An 18,940-nucleotide genomic window follows, 5' to 3' on the forward strand; every position below is an offset into this window, starting at 1 on the left:
CTGCCCCTAGGGCACTCAATCACCCGCCCATACCCTCAGAACGCCCTCAGACCCCAGCCCTGATCACCTCGCCAGTGCATTGCTTGCATCTATTCCCCCCTCTAATCACACCTTGAGACACCCATCAATCACCTCCTGTCACCCCCTAGCACACCTACCCATCAGATCAGGCCCTAATTTGCCCTGTGTGGGCTCCTGATCACTCGGCCAAACCCTCAGATCCCCCTCAGAGCCCCTTCCGATCACCTCCCCAGTGCATTGATTGCATCTATTTTCCCCTCTAACCACCCCCTGAGACACCCATCAATCACCTCCTGTCACCCCCTAGCACTCCTATCCATCAGATCAGGCCCAATACAACCTGTCATCTAAAAGGCCACCCTGCTTATGACCGGTTCCACAAAATTCGCCCCCTCATAGACCACCTGTCATCAAAATTTTCAGATGCTTATACCCCTGAACAGTCATTTTGAGACATTTGGTTTCCAGACTACTCACGGTTTTGGGCCCGTAAAATGCCAGGGCGGTATAGGAACCCCACAAGTGACCCCATTTTAGAAAAAAAGACACCCCAAGGTATTCTGTTAGGTGTGTGACGAGTTCATAGAAGATTTTATCTTTTGTCAAAAGTTAGCGGAAATTGATTTGTATTGTTTTTTTTCACAAAGTGTCACTTTCCGCTAACTTGTGACAAAAAATAAAATCTTCTATGAACTCACCATACTTCTAACGGAATACCTTGGGGTGTCTTCTTTCTAAAATGGGGTCATTTGCAGGGTTCCTATACTGCCCTGGCATTTTAGGGGCCCTAAACCGTGAGGAGTAGTCTGGAAGTCAAATTCCGCAAGATGACGCGCTGCGTAATATGTTGGCGCTTTATAAATACAACAAATAAATAAATAAATAAATAAATAATAAATCCTAAAGGTACTCATTGGACTTTGGGCCCCTTAGCACAGTTAGGGTGCAAAAAAGTGCCACACATGTGGTATCGCCGTACTTGGGAGAAGTAGCATAAAGTGTTTTGGGGTGTATTTTTACACATACCCATGCTGGGTGGGAGAAATCTCTCTGTAAACGGACAATTGTGTGCAAAAAAAAAATCAAAAAATTGTCATTTACAGAGATATTTCTCCCACCCAGCATGGGTATGTGTAAAAATACACCTCAAAACACATTGTACTACTTCTCCTGAGTACGGCAATAACACATGTGTGGCACTTTTTTGCAGCCTAACTGCGCTAAGGGGTCCAAAGTCCAATGAGCACCTTTAGGCTTTACAGGGGTGCTTACACTTAGGCACCCCCCAAAATGCTAGGACAGTAAACACACCCCACAAATGACCCCATTTTGGAAAGTAGACACTTCAAGGTATTCAGAGAGGGGCATGGCGAGTCCGTGGCAGATTTCATTTTTATTGTCGCAAGTTAGAAGAAATGGAAACTTTTTTTTTTTTGTCACAAAGTGTCATTTTCCGCTTACTTGTGACAAAAATTAATATCTTCTATGAACTCACTATGCCTCTCAGTGAATACGTAGCAAAGTGTGGGTGTCTGTGCACCCTCTGGAAAAAAAACACAGGAGACAGGGACGGGAGCCCAATAGTGTAATATGTCAAACCAATGTTGGATATAAAGGGTAGAAAAAAACTACTCACAAAGGTGGGTTGCAGTGGGGCAATGGACCACAGGAAGCAGGTGGAGACAACAAACCCGACTCCACTCGGGGTGACCCCTAGGGATCTGGATACGGTCGCTCTCCTTGAAAAAAAGGGGGACAGGTTCCCACCGTGGTGACCCACATGTGTTCTGTCCCAACCCCTCAGACCATAAGGTATGGGGGTATATAATGCACAAATTGGTTGAAAGAGCAGTTTAAAATTGACAAGGTATTTTGAGGTGGCTTACCTCAAATAACGAAAATCTTTGATGAAACAAAGGATTTTATTAATAGCACAGGCAACGCGTTTCACGGGTCTGAGCCCGCTTCCTCAGGCCAAATAACAGTGCCGAGCTACAGCGAGATAGTCAGCATAGGGAGCCTCTCGAGAGGCTTTACATACCACCAGGGCGCCTCTTTCAACCAATTTGTGCTCTCAGTGAATACTTTGGGATGTCTTCTTTCCAAAATGGGGTCATTTGGGGGGTATTTATACTATCCTGGAATTCTAGCCCCTCATGAAACATGACAGGGGGTCAGAAAAGTCATAGATGCTTGAAAATGGGAAAATTAACTTTTTGCACCATAGTTTGTAAATGCTATAACTTTTACCCAAACCAATAAATATAGGCTGAATGGGTTTTTTTTCATCAAAAACATGTTTGTCCACATTTTTCGCGCTGCATGTATACAGAAATTTTACTTTATTTGAAAAATGTGAGCACAGAAAGTTAAAAAAATAATTTTTTTGCCAAATTTCATGTCTTTTTTGATGAATATAATAAAAAGTAAAAATCGCAGCAGCAATCAAATAGCACCAAAAGAAAGCTTTATTAGTGACAAGAAAAGGAGCCAAAATTCATTTAGGTGGTAGGTTGTATGAGCGAGCAATAAACCGTGAAAGCTGCAGTGGTCTGAATGGAAAAAAAGTGCCCGGTCCTTAAGGGGGTTAAAGCCCAGGGTCCTCAAGTGGTTAACTTTGTGACATAACTGTGTCCTTACAGACAGGTTTTCATGGTGTTTCTAATCTTGTAAAGCAAAAGAGAAATTTAATATAGTTCCACTACTAATGCAACCACAGTACAAAATGGATGGTTAAAGAACAACTGAAGTGAGAAGAATATGGAGGCTGACATATTTATCTCATTTTAAACCCAGAGTTACAGACAACCCAGCAAGCTCATGGTCAACGAGAACTCCTAGGGGTGTGTAAGGGGCTACAAAGGACCAAAAAGCCCTCTTACTAAAATGTTATACAAAACAAAAGTTTGCCTTCTTAAAACAGAAGGCATTTGTGATAATTTAGATTAGAGTGAGCATATGGTGTCTCCCACAATGCATCACTGCTGAATATACTGAATATGAATTTGTTTTGCTTAACATTTTAGTAAGAGGGCTTTCTGGTCCTTTGTAGCCCCTTACACACTTCTAGGCGTTCTAGTTCAGCATGAGCTTGTTGGGTACTCTGTAACTCTGGGCGTTTTAAGTCTTGCTCCATGCACTGATGAGGATTAACCAATCCAAAACGGTCTGTGTGCATGCTGGATTATTGTGGCTCTGTACAATTAATCTGACACATCATTGAAATCCAGCGGTTCTGGAGGTGTGGTTAGCTTACAGGGACAAAGGATGATTTGCATATTTAGCAGTGATGCATCGTAGTATACTTCATATGCTCACTCCAACCTGAATTCTCGCAAATACGTTCTGTTTTAATAAGGCACATTTTTCTTTTTCTTTTAAACCCACTTTCCCAATTGCCACCTCTTATTTTGCGATTTTTTCACATTGTTTATACAATAGAGGTCTTCCTGGTTACATGTTCCTGAAGAGTAAACAGTCAGCAGACAACACCAAAATGTCATAAGTGACCTGAACACTTTTAATCACCAGCACTCAGCATTTACCCAGTCTTGTTAAATGGGGTAAAATTACGGAAGGCCTACTATCCCACTAACAAATACAAAGTAACCTAAAAAACAAAAACAAACAAGAAAAAACACTGCGCCTTCTGTGAGAGAACAAATACGCAAAGAATGTGAGAAATTGTCATTCAGGCTAATCAATAACTTTTACTGCAGATTGGCAGACCTTGTTACAGGAGGGCATTTAGCAGCCACTACATCACCTTTAGAATATCTTACTTTGATTTCTCTCCATTAGGCTTTAATGGCGTACTTCCAGCTGAAGCAAGTCCATTATCACTGTCAGATGAATCTCCCAGTCTCCGCTGAATCCAATCCTTTAACGGTCTGGGGAAGAATTTGTGAGAAGGTGAGTATGCCATCTCAGTGGTTACATGAACAAACCTACCATGGACAGGTGCTTCATACTTGCCTTATAAAAGGGATGACCATAAAGAACTTGTTGGGAGCCAGTCCTAGCTTTGACTTAGGAGTCATGTCATTCTTGTGGCAAGGCAGTTTTTCTATTGGAAACCATTCAATGTTCTGTGATAAAAGAGTTAAAAAGTTTAACTGTTTACTGGAGGTAAACCCTAAGTTGGGGTCCTCAAACAACTATCCAACTCTACAATAGCCATCTATCACTGGATGCAGATCAATGGAGGGGAAGCACATGGAACAGGCAGCAGAAGGAGCAAGAAGATGGAAGTCAGTGCAGGAATAGAACAAACAAAAAGCATTATTTCTGCAGGTTAAGATACATCACTGAAACATCAGATTCTGGATGGGTTTGGTCTATAACTGTGAAGAAGGGGGAGCTCTGATTTTGTGATTGTTCGTCTCCAACTTGTAATCAACTCCTTCATTGAATGAACCATTTTTTTTTTATCAACAGGTACATTTTTTATTACATTTTGCATGTAAATACAACAACAAACAATTAATACATTCATCAGTAACAGAGCTAGGTAGGGAGGGTAAGGAAGGGGGGGGGTAAGAAGGCGGAGCAAAAAAGTCACCAAGTACACATTTATGTCACTATAGCTCAGTTAAACAAGACAAGAATGATCTGGTACATATGGATATGACAGGAGTGCTTATCACCTATCACTATTGTAGATAATCAGCTAATAGTAGGTGTGCTCGTCATTCTATGGCTTCAATTCACTAAGCTTTACCAAACACTTTATCGAACATTTGATAATTTTACCTCATGGGTAAAATATAATCTTGAATTCACTAAGGTGTTATAGATTTATCCAATGTTTTATTGATAAAACGTTACAATAAATCTATAACACCTTAAAGGGATACTGTAGGGGGGGGGGGGGGGGGGGGGAATGAGTTGAAGTTACCCGGGGCTTCTAATGGTCCCCCGCAGACATCTTGTGCCTGTGCAGCCACTCCCGAATGCTCCGGCCCCGCCTCTGGTTCACTTCTGGAATTTCAGACTTTAAAGTCTGAAAACCACTGCGCCTGCATTGTCGTGTCCTCACTCCCACTGACGTCACCAGGAATGTATAGCACAAGCCCAGTATGGTCTGTGCCTGCGCCGTACGCTCCTGGTGACATCAGGGGGAGCAAGGACACGGCAACGCAAGCACAGTGGTTTTCAGACTTTAAAGTCTGAAATTCCAGAAGTGATCCGGGGGCGGGGCCGGAGCATCGGTGACTGGCTGCACGGGCACAAGATGTCTGCGGGGGACCATTAGAAGCCCCGGGTAACTTCAACTCATTTTCCCCCGACCCCCCCTACAGTATGCCTTTAAGTGAAACCAAAATTAGATTTTTAAATTATCAAACATTCGATAAAGCTTAGTGAATTAAGGCCTATAGAGGGAAAAAATAGATTAGCCTAGATCAGTGGTACCCAAGATCACCTCGCACCATTTATTCCATATTTTATCAGATTTGGAAGGACAATTTCTACTTGGGAAAGTCATCTTATTCAAAGGAAGTGATTTATTCACCATATTGATCACTTCTTTTTTCTTAGGCACAGTAACTTGGTTCCAATGAGTCCGGACAACTTTTTTTTAGCAGCGTGACAAATGTTAATCACCATAGTTTTTTTTTTTTTTGTTTGTTTTTTTATACCTATAGAGTTTATCCTCGCCAAAGTGGTCAGGTGGGGCGGTCTTTGCTTCTACGAGGAATGTATAACCTAGCAGTCTAGAAACTACCTACCCAATTCATCTCCAACAAGCAGCCAAATAAGAACAAAACCAGAACATATGTATAAAAAAAAAAAAAAGTTCCAACAGCCTGCGCACATCTTGGACATTTGTATTATAATGAACAGGATTTATGGTTGCAGAAGAGGTCCCAGAATAAATATTCAGTCTCCAGATTACAAATGCTTTTTTTTTATCCTTTGGAGCCACAATAAGAGCTCTATATCTGGAAAAAAAAATGTAAGCAGAGATACAGGCGGCACTTAACTCTGTATTTCCTAGTTCATTTGGTTGTTATTAAAGGCCAATTGTGAAAAATTGTAAAATTTAAAAATGCACGTAAAAACAAATAAGAAGTAGGTTTTTTACAGAGTAAAATGAGCTTTAAATTACAGTACTTTTCTATGTTGCTGAAACTTACAGTAGTTTGTAGAAATCTGATGGAACTGACAGGTTTTTGACTAGTTGATCTCTTCATGGGGGATCCTCAGTATTTAAAGAGAACCGGAGACAAAGCACCCTCATGAATTTTACCATATATATCAATGGGAACATGAAAGTGAACACCTACCCAGCTCTCGGTCTCATTGTTCTCTGCTAAATCTGCCTGTTATCAGCCCTGATAAGAATCACCGACTGAGCATTCAGTCTAGCTTTGCCGAGAATGATTATAGCGAAGTCAGTCTTCTGTGATGGCCCCTTTGTGGTTCTGCTTTCCTGCTATTTATCCTCGAAGCAGCAAAGCAGAGCCACAAGGGGGCAGGCTTGGGCTTGAAAAGGCATCACAGAAGACTGACCCAGCTATAATGAATGCTCAGTCGGGGATTCTTATTAGGGTTGATAACAGGCAGATTTTGCAGAGAAGTATGAAACAGAGAGCAGGGTAGGTGTTTATTGTCATATTCCCACTGATATATATGGTAAAAAACATGAGGGTGCTTCGTCTCTGGTTCCCTTTAAAGGACCCCTGTAACAAGAGGGATATGGAGGCTGCTATATCTCCTTAGCAATACCAGTTGCCTGGCTGTCCTGCTGATCCTCTACCTCTAATACTTTTAGCCATGGACCCTGAACAAGCATGCAGCAGATCAGGTGTTTCTGACATTGTCACATCTGACAAGATTAGCTGCATGCTTGTTTGTGGTGTTATTCAGACACTACTGTAGCCAAATTGATCAGCAGGGCTGTCAGGCAACTGGTACTATTAAAAGGAAATAAAGACGGCAGCCTCCATATTCTTCTCACTTCAGTTGTCCTTTAATTTATTCCTTACAAAAACACTCTAGACAGGTTATATACAAAGATACCCCCCCAAGAAACCTCCATGAGGAGAAAGGCTAGTCCAAAACCTGTCAGACTTCTACTACCTACTGTAAGTGACAGCAACATTGGAGAAAAGTAATTTATGGCTCATTTTACTCTGGGAGAAATGTACTTTTTATTTATGTGTCTTCGTATATTTTACAATGTTTTTGCGATAGCGGCCCACAATTTCATGTCATACCCCAAGTGTCCTACTGAAGTTTCTTCCCAATACCAGTTTTCTTATTTTTAGGTCAGTTGTTTTAATGACTTCCTACCATGTAGTAACTACCAGAAATGTAAATTGCACCTAGTTTGTCTCTGTGCCAATTGTGTAATGTAGTGAATACTGTGCCAGCAAACTTACTCTTATTTCTTTTCTTGTTTTGGGGTAAAATTTTGTGTCTTTTGGTACACCAGGAATGATATACAAACGAGCCAGTTGGTCATTGATCTTCAGCTCAATGTAATCAGTATTGCACATGCGATCTTTGATATCAAAGCCAGTCTCTTCAAGCACCTGAAACAGATCATTTTACAATCTTACAATCCCAGTGCTTTAAATTCAAAATTACCATTCATTTCACAGTGAAAACATTAACAAAGCAACCAAATCATAGCTTCAGGGCTTGTTCACACCTAGGACGTTTTGCGTTATTTTGAGAGAAAACAAAAAAAGTTTGCTTTCTTAAAACAGAAGGAATTTGTAAAAATTGAGTTTGGAGTGAGCTCCGAGATGTCTCCCAGTGCATCACTGCTGAATATATGCAAATTAAGCATTGTTGTCCCTGTTAGCTAGCCACACCTCCAGAACCGCTGGAATGCAATGATGTGTCAGCTTGTTAATTTGTACAGAGCCATAATAATCCAACATGCATACAGACTGTTTCGGATTGTTTGATCCTCATCAGTGCATGGCATGGATTAATTTGGCTCTATGGAGTAGGGCTTGTAACACCCAGAGGTACAGACTAACCAGCAAGCTCATGGTGAACCAGAACTCATTTTAAGCGCCGCCGATTAAAAAAAAAAAAAAAAAAATTGCCCTAGAAACGATTGTGCAATGATTCCCTACGAGACTGTTCACATCTGAGCGGTTCATTTCCGATCCACTCAGCAAAGCGCTGCTTGTACCATTTTTAGGGCGATTTTGCAACAATGGAAGGTATAGGAAAAACATAAAACGCTCACAAATTCGCTTTGTGCAGCGATTGCGTTCATGCTTTTAAGAATACATTGTATTTATGCTTTTCCAGGTTAAAGAGTTCACTTCCTGACTTGCGTCAGGAAGTGAAAAAGTAGAATCGCTCTGCAAAAGCTCATAGAAAAGCAATTGACCCAAAAAAAAAAAAAAAAAAAAAAAAAAAAAAATTTAGCGCGCAGGTAAGCGGCGGGAGGGTTGGGAAATCACTCACAAAAATCGCAAACCGCTTGCCTCAGCGATTGCGATTTTAGATGTGAACAAAGCCTCAAGGAGCGTATCACATTCAATTACTGTAACGCACAAGGATCAGGACCCGGTCGTTTGTACAGAACTCTCCTCAAACTGTCACCCAGACGAGGCGCTCGCCTTTATTGTTGAGGTAGGAGGAGGGCTGATGGTGCAGCGCACAATGGAGCAGCACAGAGCAGAAGAGTAAAGATGTGTAATGCTAGGTACACACGATGAGATTTTCTGGCAGATTTACTGTCAGACCGATTATTTCCAACATGTGCAATCTGATTTCCGATTGTTTTCCGATACAAGTGAATGGAAAACACTCGGAAATCAATTGGAAAACAATTGGAAATCAGTCGGACATGCTGGAAATAATCGATCTGCCAGAAAATCTCATAGTGTGTACCTAGCATAAAAAGGAGGCACACACTACACAATATTTTTAATACCTAGACATTGGATTTGATATATACATCAAATCAAACAAAAAATCTATCAAAACTTTGGCATTTGCTATTGGTATTACGACCCGCATACTGATCAATATGCCCATTTTGCACAGTTCTGTACAGCATAAGGCAATAAACGACTCGCAGCTGTGGTGGTGCAATGGGGATTAGTCAAGACTTCTGCCATGATGGTGCTAGGCGGCAGACCAGATAAATGATCTACATCTGGAAAACATTGATTAGCGCATGTGTGGCACTAATAGGTTAACAGGTGTTCTAGATGCATTAGAAATAAAGTTACAAAAGGCTTTGTGGTGTACGCAATGCTATCTACCAAAGCAGGCACAAACAGCCTTTGGAATGCAACTTGCATGGAGGATATCCTCTTTCAGTGAATCATAATCATGTATAGACTTCTTCACAATCAGTGCCCGTGTACACTTGCCTCTCTAGCAGCACAGTCATGGGGAGCTTCCTCTTTATTCACTTTTCCTTTGGGAAATCCCCAGCCAGACTTTGCCAAATAGCCTTGGACGAGCAGAACCTAAAAAACACAAACTCCATTTTGTAAAAAAAAAAAAAACACAATATTCACACAGAGAATACAAATTACTGGAGATAAAAAGCAAAATGAAAGCCATGGAAACTGGAAATGCAAATAAATGTATTAAAACAATCCTGAAGTGATGCAAAATACTTACCTCATTAGTGGGAAGCCTCTGGATTCTCCAGAGGCTTCCCGGATCCTTGTCAAGCCCACTAATCCAGTGGTGGGTCCCTCTAAACCTAACGGCCCATAGCAGGTTGAATTCTTTTGACCATAAGCACGCTGAGCGCATCGTCACAGGGCATCTAAGAGTATGGTCCACTTTTTACGCACCTATGCACAGCAGAAGAGCTCTTGCATGCTGGAATTTTCCTCTTCCCTCTACTAGGCATGCGTGGACCATACTTGCAGATGCCCAGTGAGGAGGCACTCGTTCACGGGCAATGGTCATGTCCAAAAGATTTCAACCTGCTATAAAAAAAAAAAAAAATGTAACCAGTGAAAAAAAACAAACAGTGAGTAACTTACATTGTCAAGAGTCTCATCAAGGATAATGGCACCATAGGTAGGCACTCCCATTTTGTACTCCTTCCATTCATCTAAAACCCTTTGTACATCTTCACCATTGGGAAGTAAAAACGGGCAATGCTGAAAAAGTGCATTAGTTGTAAAGGAAAAATAATGGCAAAGCAAAAATGTGACAACAAAATAAAATAGAATTTTAGAAAAAGCAATCTTTAAAAGATATTTTTACTGATTTACTATGTAACTAAACAATCACTTAAAGGCTACTGGACCTGAGGCAAAGCTACCTGGGGTAAGCACGGAGGTATGTTTATGAATGGATCCACATACCTTTGTGCCTTGTCCATTCCTTTCCTCATTCAGCAGACTAAGCAATCGCTCTCCTCTTAAAGGTAACCTAAACAGAGGGATATGGCTGTTTCATTTTAAACAATACCAGTTGCCTGGCAGTCCTGCTGAACTCTTTGCAGCTAATCCAGTCTGACCTCAGTCAGAGCACCTGATCTGCATGCTTGTTGAGGGGCTGTGGCTAAAAGTATTAGAGACACAGGATCAGCAGGAGAGTCAGGCAACGTATTATTTTAAAAGGAAAAATCCATATCCTTCTCTGTTTAGGTTCCCTTTAAGTGCCCATGTGACTAAAGAGGGAGTGTTTTAGACTGGCAGAGTGTCAGCAACAAGCTTTTTGGGCAATTAAAATATCTGATCTGGTAGAGCAGACAGTGTCAGGAACCGGCCCGCGGCACGCCTGCGTATACGGTTCCCGACTGCGGGTTTGACCAGATCAAGCGGGGAGCAGCCTTATTCGAGCTAAAACAAGGCTGGGACCCCTCAGAACACCTCTCACTGCCACCACTAGTGGTTCGATAGACACTTCCACTCTGCTGTCGAGTCCTCAGTGCGCAATCCGCGTTTTCGTATTCGGGTCAGCTTTGCGCTTATTCGGGTCAGCTTTGCAACTGTGTGTGCACACACACACACAGTTGCAATCTTACACTGTAGTGAAGCAAAACCACTAACAGTCGTTCCGAACGATACTGTTAGCCACTCAGCTGTTGAGCTACTCGCACTGGCGTTTTCGTACGTTGGGTCAGCTGCGCACTTTAGGCCAACGTATGAAAAACGCCCCACACACAATGCAATTACAATCTTACATGGTAGTGTCGCTCAATCATACAATTAGGCACTGACTTATACACACTTCAATCTCTTCTAGGCTATGAGTGTTAGTTTAGTACAGCAGAAGTCAAGCTTATTAATAATTTAATATTCCAGGGAAAAAAGTGGAACAATGCAGAATAGAATATATACAAAAGATTACAAAAACAAAGTAAAAAGTTACAAAGATAAAAGTTACAAAAATACACACAAAGCGATTTGCTTACCAAAATAAACGGGGAAATAAACGTACCAGCGTACCGATCTGGCGTTGTTGCGGGAGTACGCACTTTCTGGTCAGGAACCAGGTTAGTTCTAGCCGTGTGTGCCATCTCCAAGAACTACAAGTTGTGGCTATCCTAGCTGCTGTTTTATACTGTGAGATACTCCTGGAGGCTGCAACTTCCTTGGGGAGGGGAGGAACTAGTTTTTAATTAAATCTCAGACATAATTCTATTTCCAGGTAAAAGTCTATACATCAAAAGATTGTGAAGTGAGGCTTTTCAACTCCAGGTGAAAACTTGATTAAGGCTTTTTCCTGTCTCCGTTTTTAAAATCTGCAGAGATTTCCAACCCCTTCCCATAGATGTAATTTACAGGGTATAGTTTGCACCTCCACCAATAATTCAATTTCCTCGCAATGAAATAGTGTTTAACACACATGTCAACTTTTAGTGAAGAGACTCTTCCTGACTAGTCTAGAGTTCTTCACAATGCTTTAACAGCCTTCCTCAACAGAAGTGTAAACGTTTCAAGTGTCAATGACTTCAACACTTCACTTCTGCCATTGTCTGATTACCCCAGCTCTATTCACTGAAGTCCTCTTTAGATGCAAATGTAGTACAGCCAGATGACCATCGCTTCAAAGCAGAATACACATGTGAGATATAGCAGACAGAAAAATGACAGAATTATGTTCCTGTATTCACTAATATCATCAGCACCTCAATATATCACCACAGACAGCTTCCCATTTTATGTATAACTTTTTAAAGAGAACCCGAGGTGGGTTTGAAAAATCCTATTAGGACACAGAGGCAAGTGCTGTATACAATGAGCAGCCTCTGTGTCCTTACAGACTCAGGCAGATTGTCACTAGCTGGCTGTTTACCTAAGGCTGTCTGTCGCCGCCGCTCCCCTGCCTCCTCTATAGCGCGGCTCCCCGCCAGTGTTCCTTCCCTTGCCGTCTCTAATTGGAGGAAGGTTACAGAGGCGGGAAGCGAAGGGACACCGGTTGAGGAGCTGCGCTATAGAGGAGGCGGGGGAGCGGCGGTGACAGACAGCCTTAGGTTAACAGCCAGCTAGTGACAATCTGTGTGTCTGTAAGGACACAGAGGCTGCTCATTGTATACAGCACTTGCCTCTGTGTCCTAATAGGATTTTTCAAACCCACCTCGGGTTCTCTTTAAGCATCATTTACCAAAAAAAAAAAAAATGTTTTACTAAATGCATATAATAGAAACTATGCCTGAACTGGTGCTTAATGAACACACACAACTCCTAGCAATTCACAAGAACATTTTAAACGCTTTGCAACCTTTGCTACGCTTATCTACTCCCCAAAGAACTTCACCTGGAGCTCAGGGGAGTAGATAGGCGTACTTGTGGTTAACAGTGTGCTGTATGCCCAATAAGCTATCTGATTATGTATATAGGGTATCATTTTAACCGTGACAAGTGAGAGAATAGATTTTGTGGTGTTTGACAACTGAGGGCTAAGTCATGTGATTTTTTTTTTTACTGGAAAACTGAATGAAAAGCAATAAAACTGTCATTTTCATATACTCTGTACCCCCAAATAATAAAAAAAAAATAGTGACAGCATTAAGAATACATAAATAGTTACCCTAGGGACTTAGCTTTTAAAATATGTATGCCATGAGAGTGTATTACTGTTAATCATGAAGATAAGGGCTTTTAATTACTGATAGAGTACAATGAGAAAACAAAAAACACAAACCAGAAACTAATATATTATCGCCATACATTGTACTAGGAACATTATTTAAATGTTGAGATAACCAGAACAAATTAGCAAATACAACGTGTGGGTTTTAACTATGGTAACATTGCTTATTTGAAAACTATAGTCTATAGTGCTGTGACAGCGCTCCTCTTCTTTTCTACAATTTAAACATAGAAAAAACAATCGCACATAGTGCATTACTGTGAATCGCAAAGTACAGTTCCCCACACGTGCATACGTGCTCAATTTTGCATCACTCGTGGTCTCTACAGCCCCTCCACACTAGCAGCTCACCAGATTGACACCACCTCACAGTCCAGGTGGGTCTAGCGCTTAGCCTATAGAGCGACCAACTCCAATGACACTTCCACGATAGTTTAGTTCACAATTGGATGATCCATATTTAATGACAAGTTCCACATGAAAAACATATAAGAACACACATAGCATAAAACCGTTGGGCTAAAAGTTATGGCCTGCGCAATATCAGCGCACTCACTTGTGTAGGAAGATAACAGGCATTTCAGGCATTGCAGCCTAGCAATAAAGCTTCTCTGCTGGCGGTGTCGGCGTCCCGAACTTCCCCGCTCCTCGTGGCAGCCTGTCTCCTGACCTTCCAGATCCCAGTGACGTCAGCGCTCCTGGTCACGCCCGACGCGTTTCGTCCAATGATGAGTCCATTGGACGAAACGCGTCGGGCGTGACCAGGAGCGCTGACGTCACTGGGATCTGGAAGGTCAGGAGACAGGCTGCCACGAGGAGCGGGGAAGTTCGGGACGCCGACACCGCCAGCAGAGAAGCTTTATTGCTAGGCTGCAATGCCTGAAATGCCTATTATCTTCCTACACAAGTGAGTGCGCTGATATTGTGCAGGCCATAACTTTTAGCCCAACGGTTTTATGCTATGTGTGTTCTTATATGTTTTTCATGTGGAACTTGTCATTAAATATGGATCATCCAATTGTGAACTAAACTATCGTGGAAGTGTCATTGGAGTTGGCCGCTCTATAGGCTAAGCGCTAGACCCACCTGGACTGTGAGGTGGTGTCAATCTGGTGAGCTGCTAGTGTGGAGGGGCTGTAGAGACCACGAGTGATGCACAATTGAGCACTTATGCACGTGTGGGGAACTGTACTTTGCGATTCACAGTAATGCACTATGTGCGATTGTTTTTTCTATGTTTAAATTGTAGAAAAGAAGAGGAGCGCTGTCACAGCACTATAGACTGATATTCAAGGACTTGTGATAGCGAACACTCGATTGAAGCATATGCTATTGCACCCGTTTGTACTTTGGCAGGCGCAGTTTGTGTTTATTATAGGTGAAAACTATAGTGGATGGAATGGAGAAATAGTGTATTTTTACTTTTTTTTTCTTATTTTTCCCTTAAAAATGCACAGATAATAACATAATTACTAAAAGCAAATATCACCCTCACAAAGCATAATTTGTGGCAAAAAAAACAAAACAAGATATAGATCATTTATATCTGACGAGTAGCAATAAAGTTATTGGTGAATGAATGGGAGGAGTGCTGAAATGAGAAAATTGCTCTGGTTAAGCAAAAAACCCTGTGGTGCTGAAGTGGTTAATGATAGACAAACAATAAAGGATATCTGCTTTTGCAAAGTCTCTTATCCCACACTGAGGCAGGCCTGGAAAGTTCTGCATGCAAAAGTCCAAGTAAAACCAGTGGGCCAATTCAATCTGAAAACACACCCGAATGGCGTTATCTCTCTCCTCACTGGGAATGTGTAGAATAAAACGGCTGTAAAAAAGAAATAACGTAAATGCAATGGGAAAAAGAACATTTGTGCAAAGAAAGCATCATCACATATAAACAGGCTGAAATGATATCAAGGTTTAGAAGAAAATGGAGTCCGTATTCTTTATTTCTTTTAGGACAATTTTACACTGACTGCTGTGAGTCGTGGGAACCGTAGAAGTAACACAGAACCTGCAGTACGTTACTGCGATAATCCCGCAAATGCACCAAAAGGGTCTTGGCAATTGTTTTCCTATTGTGTCACACCACGGCTATAACGCACGGTTGGACTTTACAGCTTTGGTGCAATGTGCCAGTGTAAAAGGACCCTAAGAAGAAATGGCACTTGTATCGCAGTCCTGACGATTTTCTGGCTTCAGAGTCACACACCAGGAACTAGAATGCAGTCAGCGGATTCACAACACTTGACCTGAACACTGGTTTTGGACCATTATGAGACTAATGAGACTCTAGTTGTTCTTCTGTCACCTCTCTAAAGGTTGTCCTTATCATGGTCAAGAAATGGGTCCCATATTCTATTTGATTTTTGCAGGCATCCCATTTTCAAAAGTTATTTTGTATAGCGGCAGGACTGTAGTGATTAAATGTAACCAATTTGCTATCTTCTCAAAGGCAACCTCCCACCACCAGCATTTCTCTCATCTAAAATTACAATTGTAATTATCCCCAAGCCTCAAAGAGACTTATTATTGCCTAAAAACTACCGTCCTATCTCTTTATTAGGCCTGGATTACAAGTTGCTTACCTCCAAGTTGGCTGCCAGACTGAATAAAGTCCTCCCTCATCTATTACACAGGGACCAAGTGGGATTTGTCCCAACTTGCCAGGCCTCTAATATCAGAAAAATAATTGATATTCAATACTATGCTAAAAAAAAACAACCTAAAAACTAGACTGGCGGTTCTGGCACCTAACATGGAGAACGCCTTGGATTTGATCCAATGGCCCTCTATATGTTTGACGTGCTCCATAATTTCGGGTTTAATAATGTTTGCCCTGGTGGTAGAGCCTCTGGCACACAAAATCCGTTCCTCACAAGATATCTGTGACATAACCATTGGCAAAAATAAATAAAGCCGCTCTCTTTGCAGATGACATCCTGCTTACACTCTCCTCCTATACCCCAATCCCTAATCTTTTAAACGTAATACGAGAATTTTCTCAGATGTCTGGATTCAGGCTCAATTTAGACAAATCAGAACTAATGGTCTCTAATATGTCCCAGTCTGATAGGGAAAATTTAGCTCATAGTGTGAGACTTTCGTTCCAACCAAAATCTATAACATACCTAGGAATTAAATTGCCAAATGATCCATCTCTTTTATACCAATTAAATTATCCTATGTTTCAAAAGCTTAAAAATGATCTAGATAAATGGTCTACTTTCTCACTATCCCTTCTAGGTAGTATACATGCTATAAAAAAATGACCCTATTGTCCCGATTTCTTTATCTGTTTAGAGTTCTTCCTATTCCAGTGCAGATGGGAGCAATTCGTGACCTAGAAAGCTAATTTTAGATTTATTTGGAAACACAAGAAGACGCGCATCAATAATGAAATCTTGTGTCTTCCAAAATCAAGTGGTGGCCTTAACGTTCCTAAATTAAACTCATACTTCCAAGCAGCACAATTAACGCAATTGACACTAGTTAATGCTGGTGAAGCAGCTCCTCTGTGGGATGGAATTGAATCCTCTCTCTTAGATCCCTTGACCCTACCTGGAATAATGTTGGCACAGACCATAAACATTTCTCATATTCAAAAGCTATCCCCGATCACCGCATATACCTTAGCTATTTGGAAATCACTTATGTTCAAATTTAAAATTGCAATCACCTGCTAGTCTCATGACCTTATTATTGGGAAACCCTGACTTTTTCCCAGGCCAGCATCCCAAAGCATTTACATGGTGGATAAAGAAAAAGCTACATACTGTGGGTAATTTCCTTAGAGCCTTTAAAATTATAGATAAACATACCCTTGCCAGGGAGACTCACATGCCTGTCTCAGAATTATTTCGAGCCCACCAGGTGTCCCATTATCTACGCTCCCTAACCTAATAGAGATAACTTCTCATACACCTCTTTTGAATTTAGATTGTGTCCTCGCTCCTGCTGACAATGCCGGGAGCTCCTGGCGCAGAAGGCGTACAGTTCAATGTGTAATTAACTCACCCGTTTGCTCGCTCCATATGATGTGTCTCTGCCAGGAGCAGTCTCCTCTCTGGCAGCCCAATCCGCGTCATGCAGGAAAACAGGAAGAAGAGAGGGAACGGCTGCTGGCGGGAGGGACACATGGCATAGAGCGAGCGATCGGGTGAGTTCAGTACAAACCACACCGCTGCTTCAGCTCTGCAGGGGGGCACAGGAGGGAGGAATGATTTCAGCCCCCCTCCCTACTTCTTCCAGGGTGGGGGGGGGGGGGGGATGATAAAAAAAACGTACTTGATATACTGTTGGAGGTTGGGGCCTTTGCCTGCCATAACGTACTAGGTGCATGCTTGGCAGGCAATGGGTTAAAGGGGAACTGAAGAGAGAGGTATACGGAGGCTGCCATATTTATTTCCTTTTAAGCAATACCAGTTGCCTGGCAGCCCTGCTGATCCTCTGCCTCTAATACCATTAGCCATAGCCCCTGAACAAGCATGCAGCAGATCAGGTGTTTCAGACTTTAAAGTCAGATCTGACAAGACTAGGTGCATGCTTGTTTCTGGTGTTATTCAGATACTACTGCAGAGAAATAGACCAGCGGGGCTGCCAGGCAACTGGTATTGATTACAAGGAAATAAATATGGCAGCCACCGTATACCTCTTACTTCAGTTCCCCTTTAAAGAAAAACAGAAGCAAAAGAAAAAAAGAATAAAAACTTATAATATAATGAATTGTATGTGTAGTACGGATTAGAACATTAGTAGCAAAGAAGGGGGGGAAAAAAAGTCTCAAATTGCATTTTCAGCTATATAATTTTTTTTTATAACATTGCATCATACTGTTACAGTTTTAAAAGCGCACTGTCTGTATGTGTGTGTGTATATATATATATATATATATATATATATATATATATATATATATATATATATATATATATATATATATATATATATATATATATATATATATATATATAATAAATAATGACCCATTGAATTTTCCTGTGGTAAAACCTTATCTCAAGCTGTCTCTCACCATTTCTTTGCTGTTTAAGTGCTTTAGAAAACAGGACTGTATTCGAACCAGCGGGTCGAAGGGCTCAGAGAAGTTCTTTTGCATAGATAACAACTGATTTTTTTTTTTACTCTCCTTGTATTGGAAAACAATATGAGACTCTTTTCTTTGCAACTAAGAAGTGCCACATGCTGATAGCACCCATGCCACACTGCATTGAGGCAGTAACTGATGTAAAAGGGGCCCAAACCAAATACGGAGTACATATGCATGATAATATTTTTTAAAGGTCCAACATTTTTCAATGTAAAATCTTTATTTTATTGATTTCATGTAATATTGTAATGGTCTGAGATTTTGGGGTTCTCATAAGCTGTAAATAAAGGCTTGAAATATCTTGCTTTGCATGCAATGAGTTTATTTCATATATTTGTTTCACCTTTTAGGTTGAATTACTGAAATAAATTTTTGCACAATTCTTTGAAATTCACCTGTATGCACATGGACCTATGAGTTTCTAAATGTAAAGTTATTTAGGTGGTAAAATTCCACAGATTTCCCAGTTTAAATGAACCCTAAGGACTCAGCTACACTATAAGAGCTTTTCTGAGCGCTTGTGATTCATTAGCAATTTGATTTATATTTATTAAAATCACAGTAAGAATCGTGTAAAAAAATCTCGATCACGTACACGTAAAATCGCTGTGATTTTTACCACGATTTTAATGAAAGTGAATGGGAGCTATTTTTAAAAAGCTAAACAATCACAAGTGCTCAGAAAAGTGCTTATAGTGTGGCTGAGCCCTTCAGGCACAATGGATGGAGAGGAATAGGGGTGTAAATACAGGTGCATTGAAATGCAAC

At 41.1% G+C, this 18,940-nt stretch overlaps 1 protein-coding gene across 1 annotated transcript in view; it reads right to left on the bottom strand.

Annotated features, from left to right (window-relative positions):
* The window catches only part of DCP2 (decapping mRNA 2), a 39,292-nt gene that overhangs the window by 13,450 nt on the left and 6,902 nt on the right, over positions 1 to 18,940 (bottom strand). The window contains exons 2-7 of the mRNA XM_068271680.1: positions 14,739 to 14,890; positions 10,002 to 10,129; positions 9,372 to 9,470; positions 7,407 to 7,559; positions 3,997 to 4,109; positions 3,804 to 3,911 (exon numbers count right to left, since the gene is read on the bottom strand). Coding sequence (XP_068127781.1) covers positions 3,804 to 3,911; positions 3,997 to 4,109; positions 7,407 to 7,559; positions 9,372 to 9,470; positions 10,002 to 10,129; positions 14,739 to 14,890 — 753 coding nt within the window. The remainder of the gene's footprint in view (positions 1 to 3,803; positions 3,912 to 3,996; positions 4,110 to 7,406; positions 7,560 to 9,371; positions 9,471 to 10,001; positions 10,130 to 14,738; positions 14,891 to 18,940) is intronic.

The sequence above is a fragment of the Hyperolius riggenbachi genome, chromosome 1, assembly GCF_040937935.1.
Source record: "Hyperolius riggenbachi isolate aHypRig1 chromosome 1, aHypRig1.pri, whole genome shotgun sequence".
Lineage (NCBI taxonomy): Eukaryota > Metazoa > Chordata > Amphibia > Anura > Hyperoliidae > Hyperolius > Hyperolius riggenbachi.